This window comes from Lithobates pipiens, unplaced genomic scaffold, assembly GCF_037356315.1.
Source record: "Lithobates pipiens isolate NorthernLeopardFrog02 unplaced genomic scaffold, aLitPip1_a1.2 Scaffold_28, whole genome shotgun sequence".
NCBI classification, from domain to species: Eukaryota; Metazoa; Chordata; class Amphibia; order Anura; family Ranidae; genus Lithobates; species Lithobates pipiens.
In genome coordinates, this window is record NW_027507789.1 from 83,895,729 (window position 1) to 83,916,973 (window position 21,245).

Below are 21,245 nucleotides of genomic sequence, written 5' to 3' on the forward strand. Positions count from 1 at the left end.
ATAGCTTGGGGTGTCTACTTTCCAAAGTGGGGTCATTTGGGGGGGTTTGTGCCATCTTGGCATTTTATGGTCTTCAAAACTGACAGGTAGTGAGGAGTGAAATCAAAAATTTACTCCCTTAGAAATCCTGAAGGCAGTGCTTGGTTTTCGGGGCCCCATACGTGGATAGGCTCCCAAAAAGTCCCACACATGTGGAATCGCCGTACTTAAGAGAAGCAGCAACATGTATTTTGGGGTGCAATTCCACATATAACCATGGCATGTGTGAGCAATATATCATTTAGTGCCAACTTTTTTGTAAAAATGTATATTTTTTATTTTTTGGTCATTATTCAATCACTTGGTACATAAAAATAGGATTTTTTGTACTCACCGTGAAATCCTTTTCTCTGTAATTCACCGACCGACACAGCTCCACTCTTAGCCATTGGGTTGTTTGCCCTATTACTAGGAGATACTAGGCATTAGTTGTAACACAACACAGAACACACAGTCCCTTGAGCAACAACCCTCCAGCCTGCCAGGCAGACCTCAGTATATCAACAAGCAGTATAACAAAGATAAAAAGGAGGGTTGGGTGCTGTGTCGGTCGGTGAATTACAGAGAAAAGGGTTTTACGGCGAGTACAAAAAATCCTATTCTCCTATATTCACCGACCGACACAGCTCCTCTCTTAGCCATTGGGATGTCCCCAAGCAGTGCCAAATGAGGGGTGGGAAACAGCATAGAAACTTCATCCACCATGGCAAGTGGGAACTAGTGAAACTTTACAGACAGAAAACAACAGTTCGTGGAAAAAAAAACCCCATAAAAACCAGGGTACCCTCAACAGGACTACCCATGACCGCACCAAAAACGGCAGAATGTAATGCAACAGCGCATTAACTTAACGGTACTGTGTTTCTATCGAAAAAACTGTAAAAAATGAAATATATATTGCATATTCAATTGCAACCATACGGCCACCTGCAAAACTTTGTGGCCAAAACAGGCATCAGTCGATGCACTGAAGTCTAACTTGTAGAACTTGGTAGACGTGTGAACAGACGACCAGGTCACCGCCTTACACACCTGAGCGGCAGATTCTGATTACCCTTGTGGAGTGGGCCATGACCAGAAAGGGGGGCACCTGCCCCTTCAAGGCTTAGGCTTGTTATACAATCTGTCTAATCCACCTGGAAATGGTGGCCGACGAGACCACCATGCCTTTTTTGGGACCAGCCACCAAAACAAACAGTGGGTCTGACTTCCAAAAGGGAGCAGTGGCAGACTAATACACCTTCAGAGCCCGAACCACATCAAGAGCGTGAAGGGCCACCTCCTTAGAGTGCTTCGGCTTAGGACGCAGAGACGGTAACACGATGTCCTCAATGTGAAAAGCCGAGACCACCTTCAGTCGAAAAGATGGTTGCGGACGCAACACCACCTTATCCTTGTGGATAACCAGATAGGGCGACTTGCATGACAAGGCCGCCAGTTCCGAAACCCTCCTTGCCGATGTGATGGCCACTAGAAAGACCACTTCCTGGGAAAGAGTCAACAGGGGAATCTCCCTGATATTTTCAAACGACAGTTTTTGAAGCGCAGACAACACCAAGTTCAAATTCCATGGGGTAACGGTGGACACACCGGAGGGACTACATGTCGTACCCTCTGAACGAAGTTACTTACTAAATGAGTGAGAGCCAGGGGTCGCTGAAAAAAAGACAGCCAAGACTGAAATTTGCCCCTTAATTGTGCTTAGCGCCAATTTCTGGTCTACTCCTTGCTGAAGAAACAGCAGGATCCTGGATATAGAAAAGGAGCGCAGATGCCATCCTTTCCTCTTACATATGGAGATGTAGGCCTTCCAGGTACGATGGTAGATCTTCCGGGAAGATGATTTTCACGCTCTTAACATAGTTGGGACCACAGAGTCCGACAGACCCCGGTTCCTCAACACCTGGCTCTCAATAGCCATGGCGTTAAAGTCACCTTTGGTAAAGCAGGGTGGAGAATCGGACCTTGAGACAGGAGGTCCTCTTGCAACGGCAGTCGCCACGGAGCGTCTGCCACCAGACGCACCACGTCTGCATACCAAGGATGCTGAGGCCAATATGGGGCAACCAGTATTACTGGGATGCCCTCGGCTTCCACTCTGGGAAGCAGGCGTGGTAAGTTTCAGTGGAGGAAAGGCGTAGATCAGCTGGTACTGATCCCACGGAGCCACCAGCGCGTCTGCCCACGGATTTGTCCTGGACACGAATCTTGGCACCTTCCGATTCAGACAGGAGGCCAGAAGATCCATGTCTGGTGTGCCCCACTTCAGGCATAGTAACCTAATATCTCCGGATGCAATGCCCATTCTCCTGGGTCCAGCATCTGTCAACTCAGATAGTCCACTGTCAGGGCTGGCTTAGCCCTTCCTCTTCTGGGCTGGCCGCTCAGCTGTCGCCTAATTGCCAGCTCTCTTCTCTTTCCACAGTTACCAGCTGTTCAATGATGCTCGTCTGACCTGCCTATTTAAAGCCTTCCAGCTCACTCTTCCCTTTGCCTTCACGTTGGTCACATCACAAGGAACCATCTCCTGCTGTTTGTTTCAAGACTGGCTTGCTGACATCCCTCCTTGCTTCAATCCTGCTTGCCGTTGCTCTCCTTGGATCCCTGATGTCTGGACTGGCTGATTACCCGATCTGGTTTATGAACTTTGAACTGGCTGACTACCCGGCTACTGGACTCTGGCTATGCTTGACTACACTTTTTCCTATTTACCGTTTTAATTTTATTAATAAACAAGTGTGATTTGATTGTACTTCTGTCTCTGTCTGTTTCATGGTTGATGATATCCGCCTGCTAGTTCTCTACTCCCGGGATGTAAATGTCCGTTAGGGCTGGTACGTGTCACTCCCTTGCAGTGGCTGAGCTTCTTGTTCCCCCCTTGGTGATTGACATATGCCACCACAGTGGCGTTGTCTGACTGGATCCTTATCGGATGCCCTTGCAGGCTCATCGACCATGTGGAGAGGCACAGCCTGATCGCTCTCAATTCAAGCAGATTGATCGGCAACTTGAATTCTTACCCGGAGGCATATGGGTATGTGCAGGTACGCATCCTGGATGTCTAAGGACACCAGAGAGTGCCCTTGATGGAATGGAGAGACTACTGAGCGAACTGATTCCATTCTGAACCTCTGCACTTTTATAAAGCAATTGAGAGCTTTTAGGTCCAAGATTGGACGTACCCCTTCCTTCTTGGGAACTACAAACAACACGCGATTCAGCAGGTCCCTTACTGCCCCCAAGAAGGCCTCCCGGTGCCGGGCATACGGGTATGCTGGAGGGGAAGAATCTGTTTGGCGGCCAAGAGAGACTATCTTGTAGCCTGTGGAAATCAGATCACAGACCCATTGGTCAGATAACCAAGAGGACCACCGGGCTGCAAACTTCTGAAGGTGACCCCCCCCCACACGAGACATGGGTGGGGGCAAACCTCCATGCGGTAGCACTTTTATTCACAGGCTTGCGGTTCCAAGAGGGCCCTTGCCTACGGTGTGGCTCCTTAGACTTCTTGGCCTGTAGGAGTAGGGTACTGCTACTACTACGGTGGCATTTTTAATAATGTCATCCAAGGAGGCTCCAAAGAGCTGGTCGCTAAGGAAGGGAAGATCCGTCAGGCCTTTTTTGGATGCCTGGTCAGACCAGCATTTTAGCCAAAACAGGCGCCTCAGCACCACAGCGGACACTGAAGCCCTGGATAACAGAGGGAGAGTATCCAGGGTCGAGTCACAGACGTACTTAAGGCCTTGCACTAGTTGGTCTGCTAGTTCCACACAGACAGGAGAAGCCTGTTGCTCTCCCAAATTGCGGTGCAAAAGTTTTGCCCACTCAGTCAGTGTCTGCGACACAAGTGCGGATGCCAGTACTGGTCGCATAGTTGACCCCACAACCGTAAACAAGGAACGAGGCACTGCCTCGGCCTTCCTGTCCGTGGGATCCTTAAATGCAGGAGTCCCCTCAACCGGGATCGTGGTTACTTTATTTAACCTGGATACTGGGGGGGTCCACGACCTAAGGAGCCGACCATTTTTTGAGAAGGCTTTCCTCAAAAGGGTAATGTATTTGGGAATCGAAAAGGTCCATTGCGGGCGACCCCATTCCTTGTAAATTAACTTGTCAAAATAAGTCAGATACAGGAACACCTTAGGTGAACATGTTGGCTTGCGGGACCCAAAAGAGGGACATGCTGGCTCCTGAATCTTCGGGGTATCACGCACAGCTGTGATAAGTGCTCCAATAAGCGCCTTGTCGCGCACGGACCCAGACGGGGACTCATCCTCACTGTCCTGGTCAGCGTTGTCTGACAAGACAGAGCGGGGGTCACCAGCCTCAGTCTGCATCAGAGCTCTCCCCAGAGGACGGGGGGCAGGGACCGCTTTAGTGCACCTTTCTTCCCACACATCGCCTCCATCTTGGCAACAAACGAATTGAGGTGTCCATGGGTACTGCAGGTGACTCGGGTGCAATTGCCTGGATTTCGGGGGAAGAAACACCAGTTTCTGAAGCCATGCTGACCCCACCCTGTCTGCCACCCAAAGGGGACTTAAGACAGTGACAGTCCCACCCTCCTTGCTGCCGCTGGCTGAGAAGCTCTTTCCCGCTGGACTCACCACCCTGAGGAGTTCTGCGCTATCCAACAAGCAGTGTCTGTAGTGCCTGTGGGCTCCCAGGTGCAGAGGAAACAAAAACTGTCAGTGGCAGCCACTGCAAATAGCACCAAACCGCTCTGAAGTTTGCTCAGGCTTCAATAAAATGGCCACCCAGTGTCCAGTACAAAGACATAAAACACAGGGAAAATGGCTGTGAGAGCACATGCTGCTGCTAGAGAACACTGAACAAACATGTTCAAGCTTCCAGAAAATGGCTGCCCGTTTCCTGTATAGGAGATCAGTAGGAAAATGGCCGCTGAAGCCCAGGAAAGCATGATGCCCTTGCCCACACCTAAAATGGCCCCAAAGCAGCTCCATGAGGTACAGGGAGAAAACTATGGCAGTGAACACAGCGCTGTACAAGACATCAGCAAAACCTCACAGACACCTTCTAGGGGCATGAAGAACAGGACCCAGGACACTGCTAGCCAGCGCAGCCCCCCAACCCAGGTGAGAGCCCCCGAGAGAGCACCTGTATAGACACACACACACACACACACAGCTCAGCAGCCACAAGCCGCATCGCCCCAGAGAGGGGGGAGGGAAGATGGGGACAGGGAGAGAAGAGAGGGAAGTGAGGGACTCCCCAATCGACCTCCCAGGGAATGGCCAGCTGCTCAGCCCCACCGAGGCAGGGAGAACTGTACTTACCAGTCCTGAAGAGCTGAGAGACATTCTATCAGAGACCCACTCACTGATCAGTACAGGGTGGCTGCTGGCCCAGCATATTTTGATGCAGACATCAGTAGCCCGGTCAGATGTGTGCCCCGGAGCGTAAAAGCACACGACCACCTCTGGAGCTGAGGTTTCGTCGAGGCCTGCCAAGCACGTAGCTGCGGCCTGCACACGCTCAATGGCCAGACTGGGGAGACTACAAGGATAAGGGTATCCAGCCTGTCACCCAGCCGGCTGTTGATCGTAGATCACAGGATCATTTATCTTAGTCACACTTCTGCATAAAAAAAGCACAGACCGATGGGCCTGCAGGGTTCCTAGGTCCTTCTCCTTCACTAGGCAAAATAAAACTGAGGTCTGCCTGGCAGGCTGGAGGGTTGTTGCCCAAGGGACCACCTCCTGGTCCCTGAACTAAGAGTTCTGAGTGTTGTGTTACAACTAATGCCTAGTATCTCCTAGTATTAGGGCATACAACCCAATGGCTAAGAGAGGAGCTGTGTCGGTTGGTGAATATAAGAGAAAATGTAATATTCAATGGGCTCAACATGGCTCTCCGCAATTTCCTTGGGGTGTCTACTTTCCAAAATGGGGTAATTTGGGGGGGGGTTGTACTGCCCTGCCATTTTAGCACCTCAAAAAATGATAGGCAGTCAAACTAAAAGCTGTGTAAATTCCAGAAAATGTACCCTAGTTTGTAGACGCTACAACTTTTGCACAAACCAATATACGCTTATGGCTGAATACATTTTATGCATACATTTTGGTCTAAATGTATGACTAAAATAGAGTTTATTGATCTTTTTTCAAAAAGTAGAAAATATCTTTTTCCCCCTAAATTTTTGGTCTTTTTAAGCTTATATCTGAAAAAATAAAAATGGCAGGGACAATCAAATACCATCAGAAGAAAGCTTAATTTGTGGGGGGAAAAAAAGGACACAAATTTTGTTTGGGTACAACATTGTATGACCGCACAATTACCAGTTAAAACGGTGCAGTGCCAAATTGTAAAAAGTGCTCTGGTCAGGAAGGGGGTAAATCCTTCCAGGGCTGAAGTGGTTAAATGATCACTAAATGATTTAATACAGGAAGGGTTTAGGAAAAGGCTTTTAAATGAAGAAAATAATTTTTGATTCCTTTAGCCCCCAGAAAACCTATTTACTACCTGCCAAAAGTGCACAAAAATCCTCAAAAACCTCCAGGTCGCCCTATAGTTAGCGCGATAAACTCAACCTCCCACATAGGAAAGTTTGTCGATTTCTTTCTGCAATCTTTGGTGATCAACACCAAGGCATTTTTGAAAGACTCAAGGCAGATTATTAACAACTTGCCAACCAGCACATGCCGATTTATGTTGACAGGATGGCACTGGAAGGCAAAAGGGCACACAGGTACATCCCCTTTAAGAAGCTGTGTCGTGGGCACATGACCGTGGCTCCCGCGATCATGTCACGGAGAGGAACGAGGAGATGCTTTTGTAAACAAAGCATTTCCCCGTTCTGCCTAGTGACAAGACAGAGATCACTGCTTTTTGTCATCGAGAGCCGTGATCATTGTCCTGTGTGTTGAAGCCCAGGCCCTCACAGTTAGAATCACTCCCTAGGACACACTTAACCCCTTCACCGCCAGTGTCATTTACACAGTAATCAATGCATTTTTTATAGAACTGATTGCTGTATAAATGGCAATGGTCCCAAAATAGTGTGAAAAGTGTCTGATCTGTCCACCATAATGTCGCAGTCCCGATAAAAATCGCAGATCGCCATTACTAATAAAAAAAATGCCATAAATCTATCCCCTGTTTTGTAGACGCTAGAGGCTGCAACACCTACGTAAGAGGCACCACTAACCAACCACTGCCATGAAGACCAAGGAACCCTCCAAACAAGTAAGGGACAATGTTGTTGAGAAGTACAAGTCAGGGTTAGGTTATAAATAAAAAATATCCAAATCTTGGATGATCACTAGGAGTACCATCAAATCTATCATAACCAAATGGAAAGAACATGGCACAACAGCAAACCTGCCAAGCCTTTACTTTCAACAAAAACACACAAAATGGCACATTTTGAGCTTGCAAAAAGGCATGTGGGAGACTCCCAAAATGTATGGAGGTAGGTGCTCTGGTCTGATGAGACTAAAATTTAACTTTTTGGCCATTAAAGAAAATGCTGTGTCTGGCACAAACCCAACACACCATATCATCCAAAGAACACCATCCCCACAGTGATACATTGTGGTGGCAGCATCATGCTGTGGGGATGTTTTTCAGCAGTTGGGGCTAGGAAACGAGTCAGAGTTAGGGGGAAAATGGATGGTGCTAAATACAGGGATATTCTTGAGCAAAACCTGTACCACTCTGTGTGATTTGAGGTTAAGACTGAGGTTCACCTTCCAGCAGGACAATGACCCCAAACACACTGCTGAAGCAACACTTGAGTGGTTTAAGGGGAAATATGTAAATGCGTTGGAACGACCTAGTCAAAGTCCAGACCTCAATCCAATAGAAAATCTGTGGTCAGACTTAAAGATTGCTGTTCACAAGCACAACCCATCCAACTTGAAGGAGCTGGAGCAGTTTTGCAAGGAGGAATGGGCTAAAATCCCAGTGATATGGCAAGCTCATAGACTTATCCAAAGTGACTTGGAGCTGCGATAGCCGCAAAAGGTGGCTCTACAAATTGACTTAGTATAGACTTGTAAATTAAATGATGCAAAACCTCAAACAATCCATGCTAATTACAGGTTGTGAGGCAACAAAACACGAAAAATGGCAAGTGGGTGAATACTTTTGCAAGGCACTGTATGTGGAAATAATGGGCAATGACAATTGTATCATGACCAGTATAAAAAATAAAATAAAAAGACAAGCAGACTTATTTGGGCACAATCCTTGTTCACAGCTCTCAGACTCAGCGCCCTGGGGAATATCTTATGTTATAGCTCACTGCCCAGGAACCTGGCTGCTTCTCAGAACCATAGACCCTCACCAGTCAGCTGTTGGGTCCACAACCACTGTGGTGCACTCCTAGTCACTTGGGCCAGCAGGTCACTTGACACATTCATTATGGACTATTGACATGTGTGGGCTACACATGTCAATAGTCCATAATGAATGTGTCAGGTCACCTGCCGGCCCACGTAACTAGGAGTGCACTGCAGAGATTGTGGACCCAACGGCTTCACCATTCACGTCATGGGACTTTTACCCTTACTACTGGCCACGGCTGACCATCCCAAGTTGCTGCTCTGTCCTTTACACTGCTAACTACAGTCTGTTGGTGCAAGTGGGTGTATAAATTAGAGCCCAGGTTGTTTTTATTTTGTTCCTGACAACGTTGTCATGAATGTTTTTACTCTGATCAAGGTTTGACTCTTTGATACTTATTGAAACTTTTGTACCAATAAACTTTTTGATATATACACTGCTGCGAGTTTCCATTTGGAACCACCCCTCCCCAACTCTTTCACATTTTCCTTTTGGTACCGGCCAACCTCATACCTCTCATACACACTTGACTTTAATCACTTTTCTTCTCTTTTGCATTTTAACTGGGTTTGCAAAAAAATAAAAAATTCAGCTTCACCACATTGTCATACCAGATTGTGACATATCATTTGCACTGTCATTAGAGGTTTTTCCTTTTCTGTTTCCTCCTAGTTTTGAGATTTAAACCAGCAATCCTAACACTCATTATATGCTACTCAGTATTAGACATATATTCCAATTTCCATAATATATATATATATATATATATATATATATATATATATATATATATATATATTTTTATAGAATCCTATATGGACCAGTAGCTGTGCTATTATATATCCCACCATGGAGATCCTCACTTCTGCAGTCCTCGTCAATGTGTTCCATCTTGTTGTGGGTTACTCCCTTAGTTCCTGGTATAGACGTCACCAGATGGCCCTTTACAACACGCGTCAAAAACTTCTAGTTGAATTGCGAGTTGAAAGTCTGAAGAGTACTGCTTAATTTTGGTCTCTAAGTGTTTATGTATTCTACTTTTGTTTATATAATTTCTCTAGATATGTTGACTGCAACTGCTCCTGAAGAAGTGGAATCCTATGAAACACAATCCTTTCATTAGTCATATACTTTTGTGATGTAATTATGTTGGTTCATGTTGCCTAGAGGCGATTCAGTTCGCATTGTGCGCTATACAAGTATTTCATTCATTTCATTCATTCATTCATGTATATATTACCCGATTCCCTGATCTTAGCGCTAGTCTTAAGAACTTCTGAAATCAATAGCAAATAGCAAGTATATGCAGGTAGAAAACTTTTAGGTTGATGGATGCCATGCAGCAGCCTATCACAAAGGGATTCCTTTGGGGTAAAAAAATAAAATAAAAAATACAGTCCATCCAGAATTTTTGTATGGAACTGCCCTGTTCAATGGATTTAAATTGAGAGTAGGAGTAGAACACTTGTAGCTCTCTCTGGTGGTAGCGGTATCACTACTCTCAGATCCATCAGTTCCTGAATAAGGGACTATTGCTAGAGACTTCACCGGATCTTCAGACTATCCATCACTAATTATCTTCTAACTAGAAGATCTAAAGGGCAACAAACACCCTAAATGTACCTAGGTTTAAAAAAAGGGGGGGGGGGGCACTGGTGCAACTGACAAAAACACAAAACACAATGGGCAAGAAATAATAAACAAATAAAAGGAGTCCTTGTAGTCCTTAAGAAAAGTTCCAAAAAAAAAAAAGTTGCATGTTCACATTTTGGTAGTCAGCAGTCTCTCTTCCAAGCAGGATCTGGGGAGGCTCGCACCAGCAAACCATGTAAAACAAAACAAAGGAGAAGAAAGGACCACTTTCAAAGTCGAGCGTTTAATAAAATATTTTGGTGAAATGAAAAACAAACATGCATTCACATTTAAAAGACATTAAAAGGTGTATCAGTAAGTCTCCAGCAGCCTTCCAGGTGGTCAGTGGTGAGCAAAGTCCCTCCATGTGGATGTGATATGTAAGGGTGTGTGTATATCACAAGGATAAGAACCACTGTGGACAGGAAAGTGTAGTGTAGTGATAATGATAATAGTGATATTGATAATAGTTATGCATTTCGGTGTGGTCACCTTTGTCCTAAAATATCTTCAAGGAGGAGATTCTGCAAATTCTATGCTGTATCTTTGGGAGACAATCCCCAAAATAAACTGATTTGAGGTACCGTCCTCCACCACAGAAAAACCCCTCCAATCCTCCTCCAAATGGGAGGGAATAGTCACTTTTCAGGCTGTACAGAGGTACTAAAAAAAAAGTCTTCTGCCTTTTTTTTTTGCCCGGGGGGGGTCTAAGATTTTTTTTTTTTTTCTACACTGTCTTGCCCTCCTGTTGTTGAGTTCTTTGAGGACAGACGAACGCCTAGGTGACTGAACCTCTCTTTCACCAGAAAAGTTATTTTTTTTCTTTGTCTGCTGTATAATCTAGAATCAAATTCTAATTCTGGATCAAAGAGTAGGTCACCTGAAAACAATATTCAGCACAGCTTTACTTTTGAAAACGAATCTCTAAGTCAAAAGGCAGAACTGGTGAAAGCTGCAGACATTCTCAGAGGTTTGATCTTTGTCAGAGTTCTCAGACTGAAAGACAAAATGAACAAGCCCTGGCTAAGACACTGTGCCAAGCCCCAAACAGCACCATGCTCCCCAAATTCCCCAAAAATAGGTGAATTTGGAAATGACAAACAATTCCATTGTCCAGACATGCCCCAGCCCCCAGAGGAAAAAAAATTCAAACAGTCCAACCAGAGTGACCCACTGCCACTCTCCCTACCTGGGTTTTGCTGGTGCCATTGGCTGTCACTGCTGCTGTTAAGGGTACTGCTTGATCTATTCTATCTATGCAAAGCCTGCAGCCAAAAAGTGTGGCTTAAAATGCTCGCTCCGGAGTCCCAGGATGTCAGTGTGCTGGACCAGAATGTAAAATAGGCTCCGGCTGGATCCTTCCTCCTCCCCCTGGGTCCTTATGGCCAGAACAGATTCTGCACGCCTGACCCTGTCAGAAAGGATATGAATGCTGCCAGAAATGGCAGAGGTCAATTTTCTAGCAACAAGAAACAAGGCGCCATCTGTTCAACAAAACTGAGTTCTGTCCCTGGAAGAAAAATGGGGATAGATCTCCAGGCAGTCCAGGCTCTCCCTGTAGCACAAAAAAAAACAGCACAAAAAAGGGGAGGAGAAGGCGCCCAATCATCCGTCACCCATACTGGGGGGATGCCTGGGAACCCTAAAGAAAAGGAAAAGTAAAGTAAAGGGAAACACTATTCTTTCAGGACTGTCCTGAAAGATCATAGCCTCTCCACAGTTCCACTGTGTTCCTGCCAAGCTGAAGGGAAACACAAAAACTCTAGATATGTGGGGAGAAGCTTCCTTTTAAAATCTGAAGGTAGACATGTTTCCTGTGTTTGATGGGAGTAGCTATGATCTCTCAGGTGCTGTCATGAAAGGCAATTTGGAAAAAAAAGCTCTTTAGATAGGCTCAAAGAAGCATTCAAACACTTTTAGACACTAGCACAGAAATGAGGCTTAGTTGAGCTGGGAGGGATTATGCCTGGGTGGAGACTCCTGCTTTTTCTGGCCAATGTCCATTCACCTTTTCCAATTTGGTTCTCATCTAGTTTTAAGATTTGCATGAAAGGTCATATTTATGCAGAAATATATATTATAAAAAAAGGACCCACCCCCAACCCGTTCGAGGGCTTCTCCAAGCTTTCCCCCCTCCACCTCAGTGTCTTTCCCCTCTAAGTCCTAGCTGGTTCCTCCCCCATTTTTTTTTTCTTTCTCTCTCTTTCTCTGGAGTTCCCGGATCCCATCCCCCCCCCCCCCTCAGTTTTCGCTATTTTATAGGATTTACTAGCACGCAGGCGCGCCATTGCTATCAGGGGCGCAACAGTTAGTGGTGACCATAGGGCGCAAGGCCATTTTGAGCAAGCTGGAATGCAGACGTGTACCAAAACGCTACGGCGTCATCTCTGGCAACTTAGTGTTTGAAACTTGCTTTGTTTAATTACTACAACTGTTGCTTATAGACGACTATATGTAAGGTTCTGTTGATTGATCAAGAGGCACTGTACAGATTAATGTTTTTCTGTAATCTTGTATTCGCTTACTGTTACTTTGAAAACATAATAAAATTCTTTGTAGAAAAAAAAGAGAAAAAAAAAAAAGGAAGGGGTTCACAAACTTTAACATGCCATTGTATAAAGAGAACGCCTAGCAGAGCAACCAGTTTACATAAATTAAAACAATTATATTTTTGAGGAATACAAATGTCAGAAAAGGGGCAATGCAGATATGTCATTAAAAAGGTAGCCAAAAATGTTTAGCGGTTAGAAGTTTTACCTTCTCCTTCTGTTCTGGTGTAACGTGATTGGTTGCAGATTTTATCTTCTGTAATTTTTCCTGATGTCTGCTACATTCCGCCTTCAGCTGCTTAATTTCTTTTAGCATCTCCTCATTTGTCATTGATTTATTCAAATCTTTTAGCTCTACAAAAAGTGAGGCTTTTATATTACAACTGTACACAGGTACGGGCAAAAAGTATTGTCAAGGGGATATTTTGCTAGCCCAAAAAAAATAATGAATAAAGAGCGTTAAAAAAAAAAAAAAAAAAAAACACAGATAAAATATAAGATAGACTATAAAGGATGTCGTTTTATGCATTCAGTTCACTGTTGTATCATAAATATAAAAATATATGTACAGTGTTAGCAAGGTAAATAAAGAAGCCAAAACATATTAATAAACGGATGCATTGAAGTGGCAACTGCATGAAGATGAAAAAAATGCAAGTTTTCCAAACAGGCTGAAAAAACATTGACGGAAATAAAAGAAAAACTCAAATGGTGGTCGCCCAATGCTTCAAAACAATGCATTCCTTGCATAACCCATATTGCAACAGTTGATAGACAATTGGTAGCTATTCTGCAAACCATTTTATTTAATCACAATAAAATAATGAAAGCTCAAGGTTTGTAAATGTAGAAGTGTCATGTTAAAAATGCTTCAGCCCCAGAAGATTTGGCTGCTCAATGACCAGGCAATTTTTTACAATACAGCACTGTGTAGCTTTAACTAACAATTGCATGGCACTATGACAAACAAAATTGATGTCCTTTTTTTCCCACAAATAGAGCTTTCTTTTGATGGTATTTGATCGCCTCTGTGGTTTTTATTTTTTGTGCTATAAACAAAATAGCGACAATTTTGAAAAAAAATCTTTTACTTTTTGCTCTAATATCTTACTTTTTTTTAATCAAAAAAACTATTTTTTTTTCCTCAGTTTAGGCAGATATGTATTCTACATTTTTTTTAACCAAAAATATCGCAATAAGTGATACTGATTGGTTTGCACAAAAGTTATAGTGTCTACAAAATGGGAGATAGATTTATGGCATTTTTATTATTATTTTTTACTAGCAATGGCGGCGAGCTGCGATTTTTAATGGGACTGCAATATTGCGGCAGACAAATTGAGCACTGACACATTTTTGGGACCATTGACAATTATACAGCGATCAGTGCTAAAAAAAATGCACGGATTACAGTATAAATGTCACTGGCAGGGAAGGGGGTTAACTCTAGGGGGCGGATCAACGGGTTAACTGTGTTACCTAGATGTGTTCTAACTGTAGGGGGGTGGGACTGTCTAGGAGGAGAGAGAGATTGGTGTTCATACATAGTATGTACACACAATCTGTCTCTACTCCCCTGAAAGAACCGGGATCTGTGTGTTTACACACACTGATCCTGGTTCTTGCTCTGTCACGAGCAATCATGGGAGCCCAGTGGTCATCGCGCCAGCCGGGCACTCGCATCGGCTCCGGGAACATGCTGCGGGCGCACCCCTAGTGGCCAAAAGGCAAAGCGACTTAAGGTAACGTCGATTCGTCCAGCCATGCCATTCTGCCGCAGCAAAACTGCGGCGGCTGGTTGGCAAGCGGTTAACCACTTGTCTACCAAGGTACATTACATTAATTAATGGCTTGGTAGACAAGTGGTTAAATCAAGCACACAGCTGCTTATGCAGCTGTGAGCTTGGTACAAGCTTTAAAAGCGGTGAACAGCTTTAAAGTAAAAAAAAGGGCAGGTCAAAGGGGTTCCAAAGAGGCTTCTGCACCACCCCTCCATAAAGAATAGGCAGGGTGCCCCCATCTAAGTGTAAAGAGTTTTATTAAAATTAACGATAAAAATAATTAAAAAAAATTTACTTTGATGGTGGCACCCTCTACTGCTTACTCTTTATATGTACATTAGAGTACTCAAGACCTGGTCCAGAGAAGTAGCAACCATTCAGTGTGGTTTAGAGTCTATATTGAACTTAACCTTTGTGTCCCCCATCTATTAAGTCTCTCAATGACTATACTGCATTTTATCCCTTTTACATTCCCATACTATCACATAAGGGGCGTCTTAGCCCCCTTGTCATAGCAATAAAGTAAAAAATTAAAAAGAAAAAGAAAAAAAAGTAAATTGCATAAAATAAATTAAAATGTAAAAAAGAAATGTTAACGCACACAGCGCAGAATGAGCATGTCTACATAGACACCAATTGCATCACATGTGAGGTATCCTCAAGAACTTGGAGAGTGCAATAATTCTAGGGCCTTCGTTCATGGTTAACCACTTTCTGACCGTCATATAACAGATTTACTGCTACAGGACGGCAGCTTTGCACAGGATCTCACATACACATATATATATATATATATACACACACACACACTGTATTTTGTGATATTGGGGGTGTTTAGCTCAAGTGATAGATGTTCTTTCTGTGCAGTGAGTCCATGTCAAACAGGCGTCATGGTTAAGGGCCTGGTGGCCCACGTTTATTAAATGGAAAAACAAAACAAAAGCAAAAGGATTCAGGATTCACGCAGGGGCTTAAACTTCATTTAGTACTCAAATGAAAAAACATACAGAGTCACCTGGCTCTCTTGTCAGCAGGTCCTCTGCTTGCTCTCAGACTTGAATGTGTGCCAGTGTCGACCCACTCCTGTTGTGATTATACACAGCGGGAGCCGATCAGCGGGTACAGCAGACTCTGTCTGTCAGCACCCGCCGATCATCCTGCAGACAGAATGGTGGTCTGCCTACGTAAACAAGGCGGACCGCCATTCTGATAGGGGAGAAGGCATGAATCCGGTGTCTCTGCAAAGCAGGAACAAGGATCGATGTCTTCCCCTAGTAAAAACCTCTTCTACACTGATCGCTCCCTGATGTTAACCCCTTCCTGGCCAGTGTCATTAGCACTGATCACTGCATTAGTGTCACTGGTGCCCAAAAAAAGTTAAGTGTCCGCAATATCGCAGTCCCACTATGAGTCGCTGATTGTCACCATTACTAGTAAAAAATAAATAAAAATACCCCATCGTTTGTAGATGCTATAAATTTTGCGCAAAACCAATCAATATATGCTTATTGGGTTTTTCTTACCAGAATACTTATTGGCCTAAATTTATTTTCTTTTTTTTTTTCATTGGATAAGTTTTGTAGCAGAAAGTAAAAAAATCTTTTATTTTTTTTCAAACTTGTCGATCTTCGTTTATAGTGCAAAAAATAAAAACCGCAGAGGTGATCAAAATACCCCCAAAAGAAAGCTCTATTTGTGGGGGGGAGGTTTTATTTGGGTACAGTGTCGCACAACCGCACAATTGTCAGTTGAAGTAAAGCAGTGCAATATCGTAAAAAACGTCCCGTCATGAAGTGGGAATAAATCTTCTGGAGCTGAAGTGGTTAAAGAACAACTCCACTTTTGTTGGAGAACAAAAAACACTCCCCCTTGGGTGATTATGTACGTTGCAAGGATTTTAACAAAAGTTGTTTCAGGTCCCAACCTTCTATTATTCTAAAGAAATAGCGGTTTGTTTGTCTGTATCCATGTGAATTCTTTTCAATATTTTTATTAATTTTATATCATACAAAGATACATGGTAATATCAAATTCCAGTGAGGCAGTACAGTTGATAGAACAGAGTTTACATATGTGTACAGTAACAGAAACAACCAAGTCTGACCACTAGTTAAGGCTAATGTAAAGTAACCATGCCCGAGGGAGGGTTAAGTTCGGTGTTAAAACGAGACCAGGCAAGTACATACAGTCAGAATATCCTAGTGTAGAATGAGGTCGGCACAGTTCCATCGGCCCATATTGTAACCGGAGATAAACAGAGATAGATTGCTCGTATTGGCCCGTTTCTCCACCCCAAGGGGAACACAGGAGAAGACGAACCAAAGCAATCCCTCCTGGAAAATTATGTGGCCGGTCGAAGGGAAGAAGCATGACACTGATCTGCCATTAATGTTACTTTGTTCGTGATACGTTGAATATAGCGGTCAAAGGCTCAAGCATACATGGCTGTATGTTATTATGTAGCTGATCCTGAATGCCTTACTTTATGGCCTAGACCAGTGATGGCGAACCTTGGCACCCCAGATGTTTTGAAACTACATTTCCCATGATGCTCTGGCACTCTGCGGTGTAGTGGAGCATCATGGGAAACGTAGTTCCAAAACATCTGGGGTGCCAAGGTTCGCCATCACTGGCCTAGACTGTACCAGGTAAGAGGATAGATTAACCACTACAATACAGGGCACTTTCACCCCCTTCCTTCCCAGCCCAACTTTCAGCTTTCAGCGCTCTAGCGCTTTCAGTGACAATTGCGCGGTCATGCTACACTGTACCCAAATGAAATTGTTATCATTTTGTTCGCACAAATAGAGCTTTATTTTGGTGTTATTTATTCACGACTCCGTTTTTTTTTTTTTTTGCGATATAAGCGCAAAAATAGCGGAAATTTGGAAAAAAAACAATATTTTCTTTTTTCTATTTGAAAAGAAATCCAATAAAATCAAATTTTGTCATAAATTTAAGCCAAAATGTATTCTGCTACATGTTTTTGGTAAAACAAATTCCGTTAAGTGTATAATAATTGGTTTGTGTGATCACGGACATATGTACGCAAATGATCATGTACATATGTGTGCAGGTGATCACATACATATGTGTGCAGATAATCATTGGGACATGTAATTTTAGTGGGACATATGTGGGGGACATGTTTTTATTATTAGGGACATGTGTTTTTATTATTTGGGGACATGTATGTTTTGGGGACATGTGTGTTTTGGGGACATGTGTGGGGACTGTGTTTGTACTGTGTGGTGTGTTGTGTGTTTACACTACACTGATGATCAGTGAGTAAAAAGCTGTAAAAAGCAGCCCATACTCACTGATCATCAGCCGGCTGCAGCGTTCTGCTCTCCTCTCCTCAGCGGTGACTTCCGTGTGAGGAGAGGAGAGCCGATTGCCTAGCAACCGGCTGTTTGTTTACATCACATGACGGCCGTGATTGGACACGGCCGTCATGTGATCAGGAGGGCCAATCACAGAGCCCTCCTGCCGATCTGAGATGGGCCGTGTCCGGGTGACACGAGCACATCGGGATCGCGCCGCTGCGCGGGCGCGCACGCGATCCCACTACTCCTGAAGGACGTTCCTGAACGTCCTATCAGGAGTAGACGGCTCCCACCCGGCCGTATATATGCATTGGCCGGGTGGGAAGTGGTTAATGTTAATAGCCGAGATCCACTTGTAAGGGAATCAGACAAGAGAGATGTTTTGTCTCCATATGAAGAAAGAAAAGGAAGGAAGGAAGGAAAGAGCAGAAGGAATAGAAGATCTATTAAAGCTGGGGAAAGAAGTGTCAGCAGGAAAGAAAAAGGGTGAAAAGAAAAGAGGAAGTAGGTCACGTAGGTGGAGAGAAGGTAAATCGGGATCGACTACACACCTGGAATTCTTGGAATACCTATGTAGTTCGCCTAGGGTTCCCAAACTAATTTGAATTTGTGGGTGTTTTCAAGTAGCTTGCGGACAATCTTCTCCTGGGCCACAAACCAGGAGATTTTACGTTTCATTCTAGCTAGTGGAACTGTGTAGCTTTTCCAGTTCTTGGCAATAGTGATTCTGGCTCCTAAGAGCATATAGAAGATCAAAGATTGGGTGCGTTTGGAAATTTTCTCTACTTGGACATTGAGACATGCTATTTCCGGAACCTGTGGCACTGCTACGCCTGTAATCTTCCGCAATAAGTGGAAAAAGCTGTTCCAAAAGTTCCTTAGCCAAGGGCATGTCCACCATATATGGAGTAGAGAGCCAATGTGGCCACATCCCCCGAAACATGGAGGGGGGGGGGGTAATCTGAGAACATTTTTGCCAGGATGGCAGGGACATGATACCAACAAGTTATGGTTTTAATGCTAGCTTCCATAAGAGAAATGTTCATGATGCCTTTGAAAGATCTGTGGGAATACCATTTATTCAAGTCCCACTCAAATGCCAGGTCTAATTCCCAAAGTCGGGCATAAAGCGGTTCGTTTGAGGTTCTGGCTACAGAATTGTAGATAATGGACATAACCCCCTTCTGATGCTTTATGTTGGAGCACAACGTTTTGTATGCAGTCAGTACCTGGGGGTTCTGGATTATCAGACCAATTGGAACGCTGGAAGTGAGCAATTTGAAATAGTCTGCATCTTTCGGTGGCAGGCATTTCCAACTTACACAGTATCGGACAGTAAGGGGGCCCATGTTATTTAGGAAATGTCCAATCCTGTATAAGCCTTTGTCTAGCCACCATTTGAACGCAAGTATGTTTTGACCCAGTGAAAATTCTGGGTTGTGGAATAAGTGTGCCAGTGAGCAAATGGGGGAGGTTAGGGCTGAGTGTTTTTGAAGTCTGTCCCATAAGTACATAGAGTGAGAAAGGGTTGGGGCTAGTATTGCTGGTCTGCGTCGCGGGAGAGCCCAGAGTAAGTAATCTATTGTTTGTCGCGGGGTGTCGCTTGTCTCTCCATCAGTAGCCAGTCTGGTTTAGGGCCCCTGGAGTAGGCTACAGAGATCTGAGCTAATTGCACTGATTGGTAATACCACCAAATATTAGGGAGGGCCAAACCACCTTGGGTTTTGAGTCAAATGGGAGTGATTTTATAATTATTAAACAGCTACTGCATTTACGGGGTTCTATTGAGGAAAGTGGAAGAACCTGCATCCCTTTAGATAGGATTTCTCTTTGGGAATATCTAACCAAAAATGACATTGTTGCAGGGAATGTACAAAATCGCACTTGTATCTTTAAGCAGAATTCTGGGAAAATCAGTGAAAGACTGGTCATGTTCGTTATTTATTCAAACCCTCCACCCCCTCCCCCCCCACATTCATATTTTACCCAAAAATTGGGTATATTGTGTTTGCACTAAAACTATGATTTTTTGTAACTCTCTGTAAAATCTATTTGAGTTTATCGACGGCCACAGCCTCTTCATATTCTTAACCATAGGGTTATAGCTATAGATGGTATAAAACCCCCTCTCTGCTATAGGCATCCAGTTTTGTAACAAGCAGTGTCAGAAATATCAAGCTCACAGAGGGGTGGGTGCTGTGTCCTGGAGAGGAACCCGATCACATGCACCACCCTTTGCCTGATCCACTTGGAAATGGTAGCAGAGGATGCCACCAGCCCCTTCTTCGGCCCGTCCGCAATCACAAAGAGTCCAACCGTTGAAAAGACTCAATAGCCACCAGATACACCAGAATTGCCCAAACCACATTCAGGGCATGAAGCAAAAATTTCTTGGGATGTGAAGGTCTGGGTACAAAGAAGGCAGACCAAAGTTTTCATTTAAATGAATATTGGAGACAACCTTCAGCAGGAATGACAGGCACAGGTGGAGAACCACTTTATCTTTGCAAACCACCAAATAAGGGAGAATGACAGGATAAGGCCGTCTGCTCAGACACTCTGTGTGCAGAGGTAATAGCCACTAAAAGAGGTAAAGTTCTTTGACATTCTAAGCAAGAGAATATTCTTAAAACGGAGGCTTCTGGAGGGCAGAGGGAACCAGAGTGAAGTCCCACGGTGGCAACAGAGTGCACCTGAGGAGCCACGTGCCGAACCTCTTAAATGAAGGTAGAAACCAAAGAATGCATGGCCAGAGGAAGTTAAAAGAAGACTGCCAGAGCGTACCCTTGGCCCTTGCTGGTACTCAAGGCCAACTTTCTCTCAACACCCAGTTGCCCACCAAGTATGATGGTAGATCCTCCTAGGAGGTAGACTTCTTTGCCTTCAGCATAGTAGGGATCACTGACCCCGACAAGCCTCTGTCCCTTAACACCTGGCTTTTAAAGTGGTTGTAAACCTTTACAACACACTTTGAACTACAGGTAAGCCTAGATTAAGGCTTACCTGTAGGTCCAAGAAATATCTCCTAAACCTATACGGTTTAGGAGATATTTGCCCGAAGACAGGCACCGCTCAACGACGAAGATGCCGCGCGTGTCGGCTCCCGTGCGCATGCGCGGGAGTGACGCCATCGCGGCTTCGCCGAATGACAGCGGCGGAGCTGTGAGACCCCACCGAGAAGATGGATGCGCTGGACTACAGAGGACAGCTGTGATTTCGCTGGCTCCTGTGTCAGGTAAGTGACACATAATGGACTACTATGCGATGCATAGTAGTCCATTATGCTTTGCCTTTGCAGGGAATGAAAGAGGAAGTAAACCCATCAGGGTTTACTTCCTCTTTAACAGCCAGTCAATGCCAGCGATCGTAAAGCAGAGTGGAAGATCAGTCCTTGGGCCAGCAGATCCTCCCTGAGAGGTAGTCTCCAAGTGTTTTCTGCGACCAGTTCCACCACGGTGGGGTACCAGGGTTGGAGGGGCCAATCCAGGGCCAAAAGAACAACCAGAAGCCCTTCTGCCTTTATCCTGTGCAACAGGGGCACAAATTAAGTGGGATGAAGCTTGAGAGGAAGGAAAGCGTAAAGGAGGCAATGCTAGTTCCAGAGTGCCACC

The 21,245-nt window shown here is 44.4% G+C and overlaps 1 protein-coding gene across 2 annotated transcripts in view; it reads right to left on the reverse strand.

Moving 5' to 3' along the window:
• PSMC3IP (PSMC3 interacting protein) overlaps positions 1-21,245 on the reverse strand; it is a 330,428-nt gene that overhangs the window by 161,311 nt on the left and 147,872 nt on the right. For both annotated transcript variants that reach the window (XM_077459441.1, XM_077459440.1), the window contains exon 5: positions 12,736-12,881. In XM_077459441.1, coding sequence (XP_077315567.1) covers positions 12,736-12,881 — 146 coding nt within the window. The remainder of the gene's footprint in view (positions 1-12,735; positions 12,882-21,245) is intronic.